We start from the raw sequence: 20,159 nt of genomic DNA on the forward strand, positions 1-20,159 counted from the left end.
AGGCATTCTTACATTGTGTTCAAGACCTTCTAATTATGGGAGTGATCCACCCAGTTCCGCAGGAGGAACAGGGTCAGGGCTTCTATTCAAATCTGTTTGTAGTTCCCAAGAAAGAGGGAACATTCAGACCAATCTTAGATCTCAAGATCTTAAACAAATTTCTCAGAGTTCCATCCTTCAAGATGGAGACTATGATCCAGGAGGGTCAATATATGACTACCGTAGACCTAAAGGATGCTTATCTTCACATCCCGATACCCAAAGATCATCATCGTTTTCTCAGGTTTGCCTTTCTAGACAGGCACTTCCAGTTTCTTGCTCTTCCCTTTGGGTTGGCTACGGCACCAATAATCTTTACAAAGGTTCTAGGGTCCCTTCTAGCGGTCCTAAGGCCGCGGGGTATAGCAGTAGCCCCTTACTTAGACAACATTCTGATACAGGCGTCAACTTTTCAAGTTGCCAGGTCCCACACGGACATTGTTCTGGCATTTCTGAGGTCCCATGGGTGGAAGGTGAACGAAGAAAAGAGCTCTCTATCACCTCTAACAAAAGTTTAATTCCTAGGGACTCTGATAGATTCGGTAGAAATGAAGATTTACCTAACGAAGGCCAGATTGTCAAAACTTCTAGACTCTTGCCGTGTTCTTTATTCCACTTCTCGTCCTTCAGTGGCTCAGTGTATGGAAGTAATCGGTTTAATGGTAGCGGCAATGGACATAGTACCGTTTGCCCGCCTACATCTCAGACCGCTGCAACTTTGCATGCTCAGTCAGTGGAATGGGGATTACACAGATTTGTCCCCTCTACTAAATCTGGATCAAGAAACCAGTGATTCTCTTCTCTGGTGGCTATCTCAGGTCCATCTGTCCAAGGGGATGAGCTTCCGCAGGCCAGATTGGACTATAGCAATGACAGATGCCAGCCTTCTGGGCTGGGGTGCAGTCTGGAACTCCCTGAAGGCTCAGGGCTCGTGGACTCAGGAGGAGGCTCTCCTTCCAATAAACATTCTGGAATTAAGAGCGATATTCAATGCTCTTCATTGCTCAGCTAGCTGCGGTCAGGTTCATCAGATTTCAGTCGGACAACATCACAACTGTAGCCTTTATCAACCATCAGGGGGGAACAAGGAGCCCCCTGGCAATGTTGGAGGTTTCAAAGATAATTCTATGGGCAGAGGTTCACTCTTGCCATCTCTCAGCTATCCATATCCCAGGAGTAGAGAACTGGGAGGCAGATTTTCTAAGTCGGCAGACTTTTCATCCGGGGGAGTGGGAGCTCCATCCGGAGGTATTTGTCCAGCTGATTCAACTATAGGGCAAACCAGAACTGGATCTCATGGCGTCTCGTCAGAACGCCAAACTTCCTTGTTATGGGTCCAGGTCAAGGGATCCACAGGCAGTGCTGATAGATGCTCTAGCAGCACCCTTGTCCTTCAGCCTAGCTTATGTGTTTCCACCGTTTCCTTTGCTCCCTCAGCTGATTGCCAAGATCAAACAGGAGAGAGCTTTGGTGATTTTGATAGCTCCTGCGTGGCCACGCAGGACTTGGTACGCAGATCTGGTGGACATGTCATCCTTTCCACCATGGACTCTGCCGCTGAGGCTGGACCTTCTACTTCAACGTCCCTTCAAACATTTCTCTGCGTCTGACTGCTTGGAGATTGAACGCTTGATTTTATCAAAGCGTGGTTTTTCCGAGTCGGTCATTGATACTTTAATTCAGTCTCGAAAGCCTGTCACCAGGAAAATCTATCATAAGATATGGTGTAAATATCTTCATTGGTGTGAATCTAAGGGTTACTCATGGAGTAAAGTCAGGATTCCCAGGATATTGTCTTTTCTCCAAGAAGGATTGAAGAAAGGATTGTCAGCTAGTTCCTTAAAGTGACAGATTTCTGCTCTGTCTATTCTTTTGCACAAGCATCTGGCGAAAGTTCCAGACGTTCAGGCGTTTTGTCAGGCTTTAGTTAGAATCAAGCCTGTGTTTAAACCTGTTCCTCCGCCATGGAGTTTAAATTTAGTTCTTAAAGTTCTTCAAGGGGTTCCGTTTGAGCCTCTGCATTCCATAGATATCAAGCTTTTATCTTGAAAAGTTCTGTTCTTGGTAGCTATCTCTTCGGCTCGAAGAGTTTCAGAGTTATCTGCCTTACAGTGTGATTCCCCTTATCTGATCTTCCATGCAGATAAGGTAGTGTTGCGTACCAAACCTGGGTTTCTTCCTAAGGTGGTATCTAATAAGAATATCAATCATAAGATTGTTGTTCCGTCATTGTGTCCTAATCCTTCTTCAAAGAAGGAACATCTATTACACAATCTTGACGTGGTTCGTGCTGTAAAGTTTTATTTACAAGCTACTAAAGATTTTCGTCAAACATCTGCATTGTTTGTTGTCTACTCTGGATAGAGGAAAAGCCAAAAGGCTTCTGCAACTTCTTTCCTTTTGGTTAAGAAGTATAATCCGCTTAGCTTATGAGACTGTTGGCCAGCAGCCTCCTGTAAGAATTACAGCTCATTCCACTAGAGCAGTGGCTTCCACATGGGCTTTTAAAAATGAGACTTCTGTTGAACAGATTTGTAAGGCGGCGACTTGGTCTTCGCTTCATACTTTTTCTAAATTCTACAAATTTGATACTTTTGCTTCTTCGGAGGCTATTTTTGGGAGAAAGGTCTTACAGGCAGTGGTGCCTTCCGTTTAAGTTCCTGCCTTGTCCCTTCCTTCATCCGTTTCCTATAGCTTTGGTATTGGTATCCCACAAGTAATGGATGAACCCGTGGACTGGATACACCTTACAAGAGAAAACAAAATTTATGCTTACCTGATAAATTTATTTCTCTTGTGGTGTATCCAGTCCACGGCCCGCCCTGTCATTTTAAGGCAGGTGTTTTTTAAATTTTTAAACTACAGTCACCACTGCACCCTATAGTTTCTCCTTTCTCTTGCTTGTCTTCGATCGAATGACTGGGAGGTGGCAGTTAGGGGAGGAGCTATATAGACAGCTCTGCTGTGGGTGATCCTCTTGCAGCTATCTGTTGGGAAGGAGAATATCCCACAAGTAATGGATGAATTAGTGGACTGGATACACCACAAGAGAAATAAATTTATCAGGTAAGCATAAATTTTGTTTTCTATGACATGTTTGCAGGAGAGACATGTGAGACTTAAGAGTCTCAAGGCTAATTTTTTATGTGTTTTTTAGGCTGCACTGTTTTTTGTTAGTTTAACGGTTTTCTTTTGCATGATGTACCGAGTCCACGGATTCATCCTAACTAGTGGGATATTGTCCTTCCTGACAGGAAGTAGCAAAGAGAGCACCACAGCAGAGCTGTCTATATAGCTCCCCCCTTAACTCCAGCCCCCAGTCATTCTCTTTGCTGGCTCTAAGCAGGAAGAGTAAAGAGAAGAGGTGTTAAACTGTTAGTTTTTATTAGATCTTCAATCAAGAGTTTGTTATTTTTAAATGGTACCGGTGTTGTACTATTTGCTCTCAGGCAGGACATAGTTGAAGATTTCTGCCTGGAGGATGATGATCTTAGCATTTGTAACTAAGGTCCACTGCTGTTCCCACATGAGCTGAGGAGTACAGGAAAACTTCAGTGTGAGGAACGGTTCTTGCTATATAGCAATGAGGTATGTTCAGTCATTTTTTCTGCAGAGACTGTGTTAACTCAGAAAGGCTGACAGTATCCCCATTAGGGGAAGGGGAAGCAGTAATCCTAGTATGAAAGAAGTTTTACTAGCTTGCATAAAGGGCTAAAAAAAATTTGGGCACTCAGTTTGTTTATGTAAAATTGGTACAAACGTTTGTGTGTTCTGGGAGTAACGTTTATGTTTATGGGACGTTTGCTTGAGGGGTCATTTGGCTTATTTTGGGTTTGTTATAACCCACATGGTTTTCTAACTAGGTTTGTTAGATTTGAGTAGGCCCCAGTAACATCTAGTGAGGTGGGCGGGGCCTATTTTCGCACCTCAGTTGAGCATTTAGTTATACAAACAAGCAGCAAGCAACTTCTCCTTAGGTCCTGATGATCTTCTGAGGGCATATTCGAAGCTTTAACCCCATAATCCTAAAAGGATTTCGGACATTGTTACTAAGGAGTGGGATAGACTAGGTATTCCGTTCTCTCCCCCTCCTGTTTTTAAGAAAATGTTTCCCATTTCTGACACCATAAAGGACTCATGGCAGACGGTCCCTAAGGTGGAGGGAGCTATTTCTACCCTGGCTAAGCGTACAACTATACCTATTGAAGACAGTTGTGCTTTCATTGATCCCATGGATAAAAAATTAGAGGGTCTCCTAAAGAAAATTTTTGTTCATCATGCTTTTTTCCTGTAACCACTGCAGCTGCCTTTTGGTTTGAGACTCTAGAAGAGGCTCTTAAGATGGAGACCCCACTAGATGATATTTTGGACAGAATTAAGGCTCTTAAGTTGGCTAATTCTTTTATTACAGACGCCGCTTTTCATCTTGCTAAATTAGCGGCTAAGAATTCAGGTTTTGCCATTTTAGCATGTAGAGCGTTATGGCTTAAGTCCTGGTCAGCTGATGTGTCATCTAAATCTAAGCTTTTGTCCATCCCTTTCAAAGGTAAGACCCTATTCGGGCCTGCATTGAAAGAGATAATTTCAGACATTACTGGAGGGAAGGGTCATACCCTCCCTCCTGATAAGTCAAATAAGACTAGGACCAAACAAAATATTTTTCGTTCCTTTCGAAACTTCAAGAGTGGTCCTCTACCTCTTCCCCTGCTGCAAAGCAAGAGGGGAACTTTGCTCAATCCAAGGCAACCTGGAGACCTAATCAGGCTTGGAACAAGAGTAAACAGGCCAAAAAGCCTGCTGCTGCCACTAAGTCAGCATGAAGGGGTAGCCCCCAATCCGGGACCGGATCTAGTAGGGGGCAGACTCTCTCTCTTTGCTCAGGCCTGGGCAAGAGACGTTCAGGATTCCTGGGCAGTAGAAATTGTAACCCAGGGATATCTTCTAGATTTCAAGGATTCCCCTCCAAGGGGGAGGTTCCATCTGTCTCAATTGTTTGTAAACCCGACAAAAAGAGAGGCGTTCTTACGCTGTGCAGAAGACCTTTTTACCATGGGAGTGATCTTCCCAGTTCCAAAAGCAGAACAGGGGCATGGGTTCTACTCCAATCTGTTTATAGTTCCCAAAAAGGAGGGAACCTTCAGACCAATTCTGGATTTCAAGATCCTAAACCAATTCCTAAGAGTTCCATCTTTCAAGATGGAGACCATTTGGACTATCTTACCATTGATCCAGGAGGATCAATATATGACCACCGTGGACTTAAAGGATGCGTATATACACATTCCTATCCACAGAGATCATCACCAGTTCCTCAGGTTCACCTTTCTGGACAAGCATTATCAGTTTGTGGCTCTTCCTTTCGGGTTGGCAACGGCGCCGCAAATCTTCACGAAGGTGCTAGGGTCCCTTCTGGCGGTTCTAAGGCCACGGGGCATAGCAGTGGCGCCTTATCTAGACAACATTCTAATTCAAGCGTCATCCTTCCAACTAGCCAAGTCTCACACGGACTTAGTGTTGGCCTTTCTAAGGTCTTACGGGTGGAAAGTGAACGTAAAAAAGAGTTCTCTTTCCCCCTCACAAGAGTTTCATTTCTAGGGACTCCGATAGACTCGGTGGACATGAAAATATTTCTGACGGAGGTCAGGAAATCGAAGATTTTGTCCACCTGCCGAGCTCTTCATTCCATTCCTTGGCCGTCAGTGGCTCAGTGTATGGAGGTAATCGGACTAATGGTAGCGGCAATGGACATAGTTCCGTTTGCTCGCTTGCATCTCAGACCACTGCAACTATGCATGCTCAATCAGTGGAATGGGGATTATGCGGATTTATCTCCTCAGATAAATCTGGATCAAAAGACCAGAGACTCTCTTCTTTGATGGTTGTCACAGGATCATCTGTCCCAGGGAATGTGTTTCCGCAGGCCAGAATGGGTTATAGTGACGACAGACGCCAGTCTTATGGGCTGGGGTGCAGTCTGGAATTCCCTGAAAGCTCAGGGTTTGTGGACTCGGGAGGAGGCTCTCCTACCGATAAATATTCTGGAATTAAGAGCGATATTCAATGCTCTCCAGGCATGGCCTCAACTGGCTTCGGCCAGATTCATCAGTTTTGTCGGACTCACGACTGTGGCTTATATCAATCATCAGGGCGGAACAAAGAGTTCCTTAGCGATGATAGAGGTCTCAAGGATAATCCAATGGGCAGAGGCTCACTCTTGCCATCTGTCAGCGATCTATATCCCAGGTGTAGAGAACTGGGAGGCAGATTTTCTAATCAGACTTTTCATCCGGGGGAGTGGGAACTCCATCCGGATGTGTTTGCTCAGCTGGTGCGGCTATGGGGCACACCAGAGTTGGATCTGATAGCGTCTCATCAGAATGCCAAACTTCCTTGTTACGGCTCCAGGTCAAGGGATCCTCAGGCTGTACTGATAGATGCTCTAGCAGTACCCTGGTCGTTCAACCTGTCTTATGTGTTTCCACCTTTCCCTCTCCTTCCACTTCTGATTGCCAGAATCAAACAGGAGAGGGCGTCTGTGATTTTGATAACGCCTGCGTGGCCACGCAGGACTTGGTATGCAGACCTGGTGGACATGTCATCCCTTCCACTATGGTCTCTGCCATTGAGACAGGACCTTCTGATTCAAGGTCCTTTCAAGCATCCAAATCTAATTTCTCTGCAACTGACTGCTTGGAGATTGAACGCTTGATTCTATCAAAGCAGGGTTTCTCTGAGTCGGTCATTGATACCTTGATTCAGGCTCGAAAGCCTGTTACCAGGAAAATTTATCATAAGATATGGCGTAAATATCTTTTTTGATACGAATCCAAAGGCTTCTCCTGGAGTAAAATCAGGATTCCTAGGATTTTGTCTTTTCTCCAAGAGGGATTGGAGAAAGGATTATCAGCTAGTTCCCTAAAGGGACAGTTATCTGCTCTGTCTATTTTGTTGCACAAGCGTCTGGCAGATGTTCCAGACGTTCGGGCTTTTTGTCAGGCTTTAGTTAGAATTAAGCCTGTGTTTAAACCTATTGCTCCGCCATGGAGTCTAAATTTAGTTCTTAGAGTTCTTCAGGGGGTTCCGTTTGAACCCATGCATTCCATAGATATTAAGCTTTTATCTTGGAAAGTTTTGTTCCTAGTTGCTATCTCTTCAGCTCGAAGAGTTTCTGAACTATCTGCTTTACAATGTGACTCACCTTATCCGGTGTTCCATGCTGATAAGGTGGCTTTGCGTACCTATCCTGGGTTCCTACCTAAGGTTGTTACTAACAGGAATATCAATCAAGAAATTGTTGTTCCTTCTCTGTGTCCTAATCCTTCTTGTAAGAAGTAACGTCTGTTGCACAACTTGGACGTGGTTCGTGCTTTGAAATTTTATTTGCAGGCAACCAAAGATTTTCATCAAACATCTTCTTTGTTTGTTGTCTATTCTGGAAAGCGTAAGGGTCAAAAGGCTACGGCGACTTCTCTTTCCTTTTGGCTGCAAAGCATCATCCGTTTGGCTTATGAGACTGCTGGACAGCAGCCTCCTGAAAGGATTACAGCTCATTCTACTAGAGCGGTAGCTTCCACATGGGCTTTTAAAAATGATGCTTCTGTTGAACAGATTTGTAAGGCTGCGACTTGGTCTTCACTTCATACCTTTTCAAAATGTTGCAAATTTGATACTTTTGCTTCTTCGGAGGCTATTTTTGGGAGAAAGGTTTTGCAAACAGTGGTGCCTTCTGTTTAGGTTCCTGTCTTGTCCCTCCTTTCATCTGTGTCCGAAAGCTTTGGTATTGGTATCCCACAAGTTGGATGAATCCGTGGACTCGGTACATCATGCAAAAGAAAACAAAATTTATGCTTTTTTTTTTTTTAATGTAAACTTCAGTTACCTCTGCACCTTATAGTTTCTCCTTTTCTTCCTTGGCCTTCGGTCGAATGACTGGGGGGTGGAGTTAAGGGGGGAGCTATATTGACAGCTCTGCTGTGGTGCTCTCTTTGCTTCTTCCTGTCAGGAAGGACAATATCCCACAAGTTAGGATGAATCCGTGGACTCGGTACATCGCAAAATAAATAAATTTATCAGGTAAGCATAAATTTTGTTTTTCTTCAGATTGCGTTTTTTTTTTTTTAACCATGCCCACCGTCTTGTCTAGACCACGGGAGTGTTTTTGCGCCTTCTGACGTCTGTGATGTCATCGGGCCTGCAATTTTCTGCTCTGTGTGGATTTCTTCCTGTGTAGTGAGGAGCGCAGGGATGATCCGCTTCAAGTAGTGGTAAAGGCACCTCGGTATACTGAGGTGCGGAGGGAGTTTTTTTTATCTGAGGTATTTTTTATTAAAAGTTTTTATTAAAGACTTAATTATTTTGATTGTTAAATTCTTGTTGAATATTAAATGCTAAAGAGTTTGAATAGAGGATAATTACCAGTTATGTCGGATATGGATTCCACTCATTTCAATCCCTGTTTATTGTGTTTAGATGCACAAATTTCTACTCCAATGCAGCTCTGTTCTTCCTGTGTTAAACAGACACTGCAGGGTAAAGACAAGTTTTTTTTAATGTTGAGCCTTATGTCTCTCAGGAGGATGTTGTCCAGGTAATGCCAGGGCGTTCCCCTATTTCGCCCCAAGCCTCTATGGCAGCTAACACTGTGTCCTGTGGTTCCTCTTTAACTCTGCCAGGGCGTTCCCCTATTTTGTCCCAAGCCTCTATGGCAGCTAACACTGTGTCCTGTGGTTCCTCTTTAACTCCCAGTGGAGCATTTTTAAAGGCAGAAATTGCTGCACAGGTATCCTCAGCGATATCTGCAGCCTTAGCCGAGTTTCCCAGATTTTCTGGGAAGCGCAAGAGGAAATCTAAAGTTTCAGAGACTAGGGTATCTGTTTTTAATGCCGACCCTCAGGTTCCTTTAAGATCGGAGGATGAGGAGAATTCTCGCTCAGAGGGTGAGATTTCAGATTCAGACAGTATAATGCCCTTCACTGATAGTGAAGGTTTCTCCTTCAGGTTTAAGCTAGAACACCTCCGGGTGTTATTAAAGGAGGTTTTCGCTACTTTGGACGATTCTGATTCTCAGGCAGTAGTAATGCATAAGAAGTCCAATAGACGTAATAGTTTTTTTTGATGTTTCTTTCTCCTCTGAGGTTTTTCCGGTCCCTGATAGGACTAAGGAAATTATAGCGCAAGAGTGGGAGAAACCAGGAGTGTTTTTTTACTCCGTCTCCGTGTTTAAGAAAATGTTTCCAGTAGATTCCTCCATTACGGAGGTTTGGTCTTCAGTACCCAAGGTAGAGGGTGCCATTTCCACTCTGGCCAAGAGGACTACTATACCTATTGAGGACAGTTGTGCCTTCAAGGATCCTATGAATAAAAAGATGGAGGCTTATCTTAAGAAGATCTATGCACATCTTGGTCTCCAATGGCAACCAGTGGTCTGTATTGCTACGGTGACCAGTGCTGCCTCATATTGGTTTGAGGCATTAACAGATTCTCTACAGGAGGAAACGCCTCTTGACGAGATTCAGGACAGAATCAGAGCTCTCATGTTCGCCAATTCCTGTATTGCTGATGCGGTTCTTCAGGTCCTTAGATTGGGAGCTAAGGCTTCTGGTTTTGCTGTTTTGGCCAGACGGGCTTTATGGTGGAAGTCTTGGTCAGCTGATATTTCATCTAAGGCTAAACTGATGGTTCTTCCTTACAAGGGGAAGAACTTATTTGGACCGGGTTTGGCGGAAATAATTTCCAATGTTACTGGAGGAAAAGGGTCTTTTCTGCCCCAGGATAAGAGGAGCAAACCGAAGAGACGTCAGAGTAATTTTCGTTTCTTTTGCAACTTCAAAGGAAAGTCCTCCTCATCTTCGTCTAAACAGGATAATAACAAGCCAGCCTGGAAACCGACTCAGTCCTGGAGTAAGGGTAAGCCGACCAAGAAGCCCGCTACCGACTCTAAGTCTGCATGAAGGGGTTGCCCCTGATCCAGGCCTGTATCTAGTGGGGGCAGACTTTCCCAGTTCGCTCAGGTCTGGTTAAGGAACGTTTCAGACCCATGGGCAGTGGAAATTGTGTCTCAGGGCTACAGGTTAGAATTCAAGGGTTGTCCCCCCAGAGGCAGGTTTCACCTTTCCAGACTATCTGCAGACCAGATAAAGAGAGAAGTGTTCTTGAGGTGTATTGAAGACCTCTCGGCCATGGGGGTGATTGTTCCGGTTCCAAAGTTGGAACAGGGTCTGGGTTTTTTCTCAAACCTATTTGTGGTTCCCAAAAAAGAGTGAACCTTCCGCCCGATTCTAGACTTAAAGTGTCTCAACAAATTTCTCAAGGTTCCGTCATTCAAGATGGAAGCCGTTCGGACATTTCTTCCTTTGATCCAAGAGGGTCAGTATATGACGACCATAGATTTGAAGGATGCTTACTTACATGTTCCCATCCACAAGGATCATCACAAGTTTCTGAGGTTTGCATTTCTGGATCGTCACTTTCAGTTTGTGGCTTTGTCCTTCGGCCTGGCCACAGCTCCCAGAATATTCTCGAAGGTTCTGGGGGCCCTTCTAGCAGTGGTCCAGTCATGGGGGATAACAGTGGCCCCCTATCTGGACGACATTCTAATTCAGGCTCCTTCCTTTCCAAAGGCAACATCTCACACAAAGATGTTACTGTCCTTCCTCCAGTCTTATGGGTGGAAGGTAAATGTGGAAAATAGTTCCAGCGACAAGAGTTGTGTTCTTAGGGACGATCATAGACTCTGTCCTGATGAAGATATTCCTGACCAGAACAGTCAAGCTCCTATCGGCTTGTCAAGTCCTTCAGGTGACACACTGTCCTTCAGTTGCTCAGTGTATGGAAGTAATTGGACTGATGGTGGCAGCCATGGACATCGTGCCATGTGCTCATTTTCATCTGAGAGCCTTTCAGTTATGCATGCTCAATCAGTGGAACAGAGATTATCTGGATCTTTCTCCAAAGATAGTGCTGGATCAGAAGACAAAGGATTCTCTTCATTAATGGCTTTCTCTGGAGCAACTGTCCCGGGGCACTTGCTTTTGGAGACCATCTTGGGTGATAGTGACTACAGATGCCAGACTGGCGGGTTGGGGGGCAGTCTGGAAATCCCTCAAAGCTCAGGGTCTTTCTACTCAGGAGGACTCCAAATTACCGATCAGCATCCTGGATTTGAGAGCAATTTACATTGTGCTGTTAGCCTGGTCTCAGTTGGCCTTGAACCAGTTCATCAGATTCCAATCAGACAGCATAACATCAGTAGCGTACCATCAGGTGGGAACGCAAAGTTCCCTAGCTATGAGGGAGGTGTTTCGGATCATTCAGTGGGCGGAAGACCACTGTTGTTGTCTGTCAGCCATCCACATCCCGGGAGTAGACTACTGGGAAGCGGATTTTCTAAGCATGCAAACTTTCCATCCAGGAGAATGGGAACTCCACCTGGAAGTGTTCTCCAAACTGATTTCTAGATAGGGGACGCCGGAGCTGGATCTCCTGGCGTCCCACCAAAATGCAAAGCTTCCAAGGTACGGTTCCAGGTCAAGGGATTCTCAGGCCTTTCTGATAGATGCCCTGGTAGTTCCGTTAGACTTCCAGTTGGCTTATCTTTTTCCTCTGTTTGCTCTCCTGTCTCGGGTGATTGCTCACATAAGACAGGAACAAGCATCGGTGATTCTATTTGTCCCCGGCTTGGCCTCGGAGAATCTGGTATGCAGACTTAGTGGAGATGTCAACTCTACCTCCGTGGAAGCTTCCCCTAAGGAAGGACCTTCTTCTTCAGGGGCCCTTTCTTCATCCAAATCTATTTTCTCTGAAGCTAACTTCTTGGAGATTGAATGCTTGATTCTATCTAAGCGGGGGTTTTCAGAGTTAGTGATTGAAACACTGATCCAGGCTCGTAAGCCGGTCATTAGAAGGATATACCATAAGATATGGAGGAAATATCTTTTTGGTGTGAAGCTAAGGGATATTCTTGGAGTAAGGTTAGGATTCCAAGAATATTGTCCTTTCTTCAGGAGGGTCTGGAGAAAGGCTTGTCTGTTAGTACCCTGAAGGGTCAAATTTCGGCCTTATCAGTCCTTTTACACAAACATCTGGTAGATGTGCCGGATGTTCAGTCTTTTTGTCAGGCCTTGGTCAGAATTAGGCTGGTGTTCAAGGTGATTGCTCCTCCTTGGAGCCTTAATCTTGTTCTTAAGGTTTTACAACGGCGTCCATTTGAGCTGATGCATTCCCTTGACATTAAACTTTTGTCTTGGAAAGTTTTGTTCTTGTTGGCTATTTCTTCTGCTCGGAGAGTATCTGAACTCTCTGCTTTACAGTTTGATTCTCCTTATCTCATTTTTCATGCTGATAAGACTGTTCTTTGTACTAAGTTGGGATTCCTTCCCAAGGTTGTATCTACTAAGAATATTAATCAAGAAATTGTTGTTCCTTCCCTGTGTCCGAAGCCTTCTTCAGACAAGGAGCGCTTGCTGCATAATCTGGATGTGGTTCACGCTCTTAAGTTTTACTTGGAAGCGACTAAAGACTTTCGGAAGTCTTTTGCTTTATTTGTTTGTTTTTCTGGGAAGTATAGAGGTCAGAGGGCATCTGCCCCTTCTCTAGCTCTTTGGTTGAGGAATGTGATCCGCATGGCTTATGAGCCCTCTGGGAAACAACCTCCAGAGAGGATTAAGGCTCATTCCACCAGAGCCATAGCCTCTTCTTGGGCTTTCAAAAATAAAGCTTCTATGGAGCAGATTTGCAAAGCTGCAACTTGGTTGTCTTTGCATACTTTTTCTACATTTTACAGATTTGATACTTTTGCCTCGACTGAGGCAGCATTTGGGAGAAAGGTTCTTCAAGCAGTGGTGCCTTCTGTTTAGGCATGCTGGTTTTATCCCTCCCTATTCATCTGTGTACTCTTGCTTGGTTATTGGTTCCCGACAGTAATTAAGATGAACCCGTGGACTCACCACATCTTTAGAAGAAATATATATATATATATATATATATATATATATATATATATATATAGGGCATTTCTTGTGATTTGACTAAAAATGTTTTATACATGGTACATTTACATAAAAGGCTTTTGTGAACATGTAGGCCTTGAGTAGACGTATATATTTGGCAGTTTTGTTCACTGCCGAATGTGGATGATGGCGGCTGCTCATGGGATTCTGCTCTTTTCTGAGCCGGATTTCTTTTTGTGAAAGTGCAACACACTTGGATCTGGATTTGCACAGATCTTAGTATGTTGCACTTTCGCAAAAATAAATCTGGCTCTGAAAAGAGACAAATGCAGCAAGCAGCTGCCTTCTTCCCCATTCAACAGTCGCCTAGTCTTGAGTCTCAGTTTAAAAATGTCAAGGGAAGGAGCTTCTTTCACAGCGCTGGGGAGAGTGGTCCACAGACATGGAGTAGCATAGCTAAAAGCTTGAACGCTGCATTTTTGGGGAATTCTTGCCATTTGTCCGCTTCAGTTCACGTGCCTATTTCACAGTGTTGCTGTACAGGAAAAACAGGCACCATATTTGTAAAGAAAGTGCATACCCTCAATGGGGAAGGATGACTCACAGTCACAGAGACGCACTTCCTATTGCTCCTATGTGCTTCCAGCTCAGCTTCTGTTCATTGCACACAGCCAGAAAGAGCACTGTTAAATGAGGGGCCCAGCCACAGAAGTTTCCCAGTTACACACCTGAATCCAGTGTTGTTCCCTTTTAAAGTGTTGAAGGCAACGCTGCATTCGACATTATCAACTGCCTCCCAAAAGTGTGCTTCTGGGAATTACTTTTGCATGGCCTCTGGTTTGGCTGGAAGCAGGACTGTACTCTTTATGTTGACAATACAGGAGAAATTCAGAGGTGGGTTTTTGGGGCGCAGTGTAAAGTGCCAGAGAGGATGGGGCCTTTGGAGCTTTGAAGCAGAGCAAGTAATATTACTACTTGCTATGTGCTTAAAATTTTATTTTTAATTAATAATGTTTTAGAATAACTATTGTATGTCTGTTTTAACACAACACACATAAGATAGCATTGTTGTACAATATGAAAAAAGAAAAAAAACAAATTAAAAAAAATTGTCCTTCAGCATACAATTAAGAACAAATGAATAAGCTTTTAATAATAATATAGATCAATTCATTGCCAGTGTGATAAAATGACATGTTCTCATTTCCTAGAGTATGTCATGTTATGACTGGCGACGCTGCAAAGGGTTAAACGCATATAAAGTACTGTTAGAGACCCGCAGTAGCATCGTAGTTGCATAGGTAGGTTCTTAAACTGTGTTTAGCATCTTTGCAAGGCTTAAACACATTTGCAGTGTTGCTTATCGAGGGCTATATGCAATTCTGACTCATTTTCTATAGTCACATTCCAGAATTGAGTTAAATAGAACATAAAGGCATCACGTGATTATTCACACACAAAGATAATTAATATAAAAGTTTCTTTTTAGTGTTCAAGAAAATAAAATCCAAATAACACGTTGTTTGTTCATAGTACAAGCTCAGAATGACGAAGCTTGTTTTCCTAGGTCTGGATTTTCATATGGTAAAAAAACGTTGCATGATCTGTTGTGTAAGAAATACCTACATCTGTTGTGATCCCATTAGTGCCTATATGAAATATGAGAAGGCAGCAATGCACCTGTGTGATGCTTTCAATATCACTCTTGCCCGTTTGTTAATAAACTCTTTTTAATGCAGGAGCCCAACAAAGAAAGGATGGAGGAAGTAAGTATCAGCCACTAGACACTGGTTTTGAGTCTGCATGCTCGTGACACTGGCTCACATGGTGATTACAAGGGCTGCACTTACAATGCTTACATTATGGAGTGCTGTGGGTTTGGGAACGGAATTTGGTGCTTTTATTTGAGTGTTTAATAGCTGATATTTACATATCTTAACTTTTGTAAAGATAAGTGCAGCTTATAAATGATGTTTTGCTGTGTGGTGCTTGCTTGTGGATTACCAGTCGAGCACAGCAGGAGATCAGTTCTCTGGGGTAGTGCATCTTGCCTGTTGGTCCCATTACCAGGTTAGATTGCTGGGGCAGCTGTGCTAGAATACAGGTATATAAACATCTGGCTTGCTAGTAGTCACTATGGACTGGAACATTGCTATAAGTCAGGGCTAAACAAATGACATTGTGTTGGCCACATCCGGGCCTCCATGGTTTTATGTGGGGCCATCATCTCCAAAAAAGGATCTCAGTAAAGTTTGTCTATCACTTGTTGTCTATAGGATGTCAAGTTGACAAAAGTAAAATATAAAATTGTGTGTGTGTATATGTGTATATATATATATATATATTTAACAGAATTATTGCACAGGAAATTAGCACATCTAGGCAATTATCCCCACCCTACTTGTTTTTACCCAGGAATACCCTGTATAAGCTGTTACCAATGCACCAGAGGATTCTGGGTCAGATATATTCAAATTAGATATGCAACATCTCAGGCTTTTTACTACTGACAGCAATCCCCTATTGGGGTAACTGAGATAAACAATTATTAATGCTTCTAGTGCACTGATTTCAAAACCTGTCCTCAGGCCTCCCTAACAGGACACAATTTGAGGATATCTGAACTGGAGCACAGGTGAAACAATAAGCTGATTAGTAACCATGGTTATTTTACCTGCTCTCATCCAAGGTATTCCAGAAAACCTGGACCATTGGGGAGGCCTGAGGAGAGGTTTAAAAGCCAGTGTTCTAGTGTAAGTGCTGGCAGTGTGTGTATTTTGTCCCACCATGCTCCAGACTTGCACACTCACTTCTTCCTTTTCTTTCACTCTGCAGCAGCCATTTCTTTGCATTGTATGCTTCTTTTGCTGCTCTAGTCACCAGTGCGTTTCAGGAGGGGGTAAGAGTGCTCTACACCAGGAGTGAGGGGGGGGTTATTTGTATATCTTTTTGACATGGACATATTTTTGGTACCCATAGTTTTATTAAGGCAGTATGAATATCTTGTCTCCACACCAGAGCCAGTGACATTTAATCTTTACCCTATAGCTGTGTTCACTCACATTTATTTTACCCGATTAATAAACCATGGGGCATACTGGGACTGTCCCTTCTGGAGGTTTGTCAGACCCATTAGAAGGGAGATTATTTGATTCCTCTAAAGAAAAACAAGCTGGCTACTGTTTGTCATCTCCAGGAGTTCACAAGTTAACTCCTCTTTCCCCTATGAAATTCTATATTCCAGAGAGCCTTATAACTTTCTATGGAAGGCATCTCTGGGAATATATATATATATATATATATATATATATATATATATATATATATAAAAAATGAGTAAAAATGAGTACAGCCCTCACATTTTTGTAAATATTTTATTATATCTTTTCATGTGACAACACTGAAGAAATGACACTTTGCTACAATGTAAAAGTAGTGAGTGTACAGCCTGTATAACAGTGTAAATTTGCTGTCCCCTCAAAATAACTCAACAGCACAGCCATTAATGTCTAAACCGTTGGCAACAAAAGTGAATACACCCCTAAGTGGAAATGTCCGAATTGGGCCCAAAGTGTCAATTTTTTTGTGGCCACCATTGTTTTCAGCACTGCCTTAACCCTCTTGGGCATGGAGTTCACCAGAGCTTCAAAGGTTGCCACTGGAGTCCTCTTCCATTCCTCCATGATGGCATCACAGAGCTGGTGGATGTTAGAGACCTTCTGCTCCCCCACCTTCCGTTTGAGGATGCCCCACAGATGCTCAATAGGGTTTAGGTGTTGAGACATGCTTGGCCCGTCCATCACCTTTACCCTCAGCTTCTTTAGCAAGGCATTGGTCGTCTTGGAGGTGTGTTTGGGGTCGTTATTATGTTGGAATACTGCCCTGTGGCCCAGTCTCCGAAGGGAGGGGATCATACTCTGCTTCAGTATGTCACAGTACATGTTGGCGTTAATGGTTCCCTCAATGAACTGTAGCTCCCCAGTGCTGGCAGCACTCATGAAGGTCCAGTCCATGACACTCCCACCACCATGCTTGACTGTAGGCAAGACACACTTGTCTTTGTGCTCCTCACCTGGTTGCTGCCACACACGCTTGACACCATCTGAACAAAATAAGTTTATCTTGGTTTCATCAGAACACAGGACATGGTTCCAGTAATCCATGTCCTTAGTCTGCTTGTCTTCAGCAAACTGTTTGTTTCTTGTGCATCATCTTTAGAAGAGGCTTTCTTCTGGGACGACAGCCATGCAGACCAATTTGATGCAGTGTGTGGCGTATGGTCTAAGCACTGACCCCCCCAATCCTTCAACCTCTGCAACAATGCTGGCAGCACTCATATGTCTATTTCCCAAAGACAACCTCTGGATATGACACTGAGCACGTGCACTCAACTTCTTTGGTCGACCATCGCTAGGCTTGTTCTGAGTGGAACCTGTCCTGTGAAACCGCTGTATGGTCTTGCCCACTGTGTTGCAGCTCAGTTTCAGGGTCTTGGCCATCTTTATGTAGAGCAACAATTTTTTTTTTAGTTCTTGGCCATGAGGTGCAATGTTGAACTTCCAGTGACCAGTATGAGAGAGTGTGAGGGCGATAACACCAAATTTAACACACCTGCTTCTCATTCACACTTGAGACCTTATAACACTAACGTGTCACATGACACTGGGGAGGGAAAATGGCTAATTGGGCCCAATTTGGACATTTCCACTTAGGGATGTACTCACTTTTGTTGCCAACAGTTTAGACATTAATTGCTGTTTGTTGATTTATTTTGAGGGGGCAGCAAATTCACACTGTTATACAGGCTGTACACTCACTACTTTACATTGTAGCAAAGTGTCATTTCTTCAGTGTTTTTCACATGAAAAGATATAATAAAATATTTACAAAAATGAGAGGGGTGTACTCACTATTGTGAGATACTGTGTGTGTGTGTGTATGTATATATGTATATGTATATATATATATATATATATATATATATATATATATATATATGATACAAAGAGAATGGGTCTAGCGCAAAGGTGGATACTCTCATACAAAAAAGTAAAAGGAATTGATAGAATGTATCAATATACCTTCCAAGTAACTGTGTGTCTAAAACAATAAATCTGTTTGCTATAAATCAATACCCTATGGTAATTAAAGGACAGAGTATGCTAAAATACAACAATAATAATAGACTTATAAGCAAAAAGGTGGACACAGCAATCTAGGGGGAGCGGAAAGATATGTATGCATATATCTCTCAACCTGCAGGTTCCCAGAATGTCCACTGTGGTACTGATATTTCATTCTGTGTTTAGTGTGTAATTCTTATGCGGTCAGATGTAGTCTCTCGTAGGATAATAGAAGGTACACACAGATTGGTATCAAATTTCCTCTCCTTCTGGTCAGTTGTACTTACAAGCTTGAACCTCAATCTTATGAGGTAAGTAGGAGCCTGCCAGTAAAACAATGTCACCTGGAAGCCTATAAGATAGGGGGTGCCCTAAAGATTAGCACTCAATTGGCTATATAGTGTATATAATACTAATGGGTAAGATGTACAAGGGAGGACAATCTCGATAAACCTATTGACAAAATAATAATTAAACTAAATACAAAATAAATATGATATAAAATAATAAATAATTATATAAAGAAAGTCTTTAGATTGTACAAAAAGGTGATGGAAAGGCAGCAATCTGTAGCGGACCCGGCCTGGATCCAAGAGGGTAATCTAAAAACAGAGAAAAAGACAGATGCGCCACATGGCCCAATATTGTTTGATCCACAGAATTAGATTATCAGATTGTATTCTATCAAACTCACAATCTTGAAAGCACTCCAATTAGTGCAGTGGGAGCAGTCTGGGGTCTATAACAGTCACCCAGCAGACCGACCTCTTGGGGTGAAGATGGATGTTCTGTAGTAAAACACAAGGGGACACAAAGGTGCCTATATGGCCTAGTACAGTCTTATACTAGAAGCAATAGTATGTGTGGTAAGATATATACTCACAAAAAGTAAAGCATCTCCATTGATGCTAATCAGACAGGATGGGGTCAATATAGTCACCCAACAGACTGTACCAAGGCTTCCACAGGAGGCAGACAGCAGAGGTCCAATGGACAATGTGTTGATCCAAATAAAACACAGTAGCAAGTGTTTGAGTTAAAAAAGTATTAAACTTTACTGATATAAATTAAAATACAGCGACGCGTTTCTCAGTCACAGACTGTTTCCTCAGGCATAATAAAATGATTTCCAAACACTTGCTACATATACCTAACCAAACCAATTAATATAATTGATAGCACTTGTGATGGGTGTGATCTATGACATCATAGGTATCCTAGTTACAAATTTGTTTTGACAGCAAACCAATTTATATGCAGTATGTTAAACAATAATAATAAATACACATTATAACACATAATCTTAAACCAATTTGTACAATTACACATAACTGCAGTTTCAATATCTTTTTGATATCCCTCTTAACTTGTAATAGGTAGTTTAGTGAGGTCTAAAGTCAGTTTATATAACACATATAGGCAAAGAAACTATATATTAGACACCTTAGTAGTTTCTATTAAGTTTCTTATTTAGCTGTTCCTTTTTATATGTTATCCAGCATAAAAATTGTTTCACATGTTTATACCTTTCAATTTCATAATCCAGGTTGTTCCTACTCTGTTTCACCTGGAAGCCGTTGTTAATTGTGGGCCCACCACCGCACTGCCACACTACCGCGGGCTGTACCTCTGAAGTAGAACTCCTCTACCAGAACGTAGAACTATTTCTTTGCTTGAGTCGTATGCTGCACGTACTCCCCACCAGTGTTACCGGGAAAGACAGAGGAAACACAAATAGTGTAATACCGTTTTATTACAGAGTAGAAACAAAAGGATACAACAAATGGCTCCTTACGTCAGGTAACCTGAATCACAATGAGGTAAGGATACCGCTTGAGCAGAAACTCAGTCTGCAACTCGCAAGGTAAGAACCGTAATGCCCACCACGAAAACCTTACGCGTTTCGAAGATCAAAGTCTTCTTCGTCAGAGTAATGGTATAAAGGCATCCCGTAAGGTTTTTGAATATTAACCTGAATTTGTGGTCTTTCCGGGCACCCGATTCTAGCTTGCAGTTGGAGGAAGGATAAACAACCTTAAAGGCCCTAGGC

General features: G+C 42.8%; 1 protein-coding gene across 2 annotated transcripts in view; it reads left to right on the forward strand.

Annotated features, from left to right (window-relative positions):
- PIK3C3 (phosphatidylinositol 3-kinase catalytic subunit type 3) overlaps positions 1-20,159 on the forward strand; it is a 655,170-nt gene that overhangs the window by 101,548 nt on the left and 533,463 nt on the right. The window contains exon 5 of one of the 2 annotated variants that reach the window (XM_053701053.1): positions 14,726-14,752. The exons of the other annotated variant lie outside the window; for it this stretch is intronic. Within the exon in view, the coding sequence (XP_053557028.1) occupies positions 14,726-14,752 (27 nt within the window). The remainder of the gene's footprint in view (positions 1-14,725; positions 14,753-20,159) is intronic. 2 annotated transcript variants of the gene reach the window in all.

Source organism: Bombina bombina, chromosome 2, assembly GCF_027579735.1.
Source record: "Bombina bombina isolate aBomBom1 chromosome 2, aBomBom1.pri, whole genome shotgun sequence".
Lineage (NCBI taxonomy): Eukaryota > Metazoa > Chordata > Amphibia > Anura > Bombinatoridae > Bombina > Bombina bombina.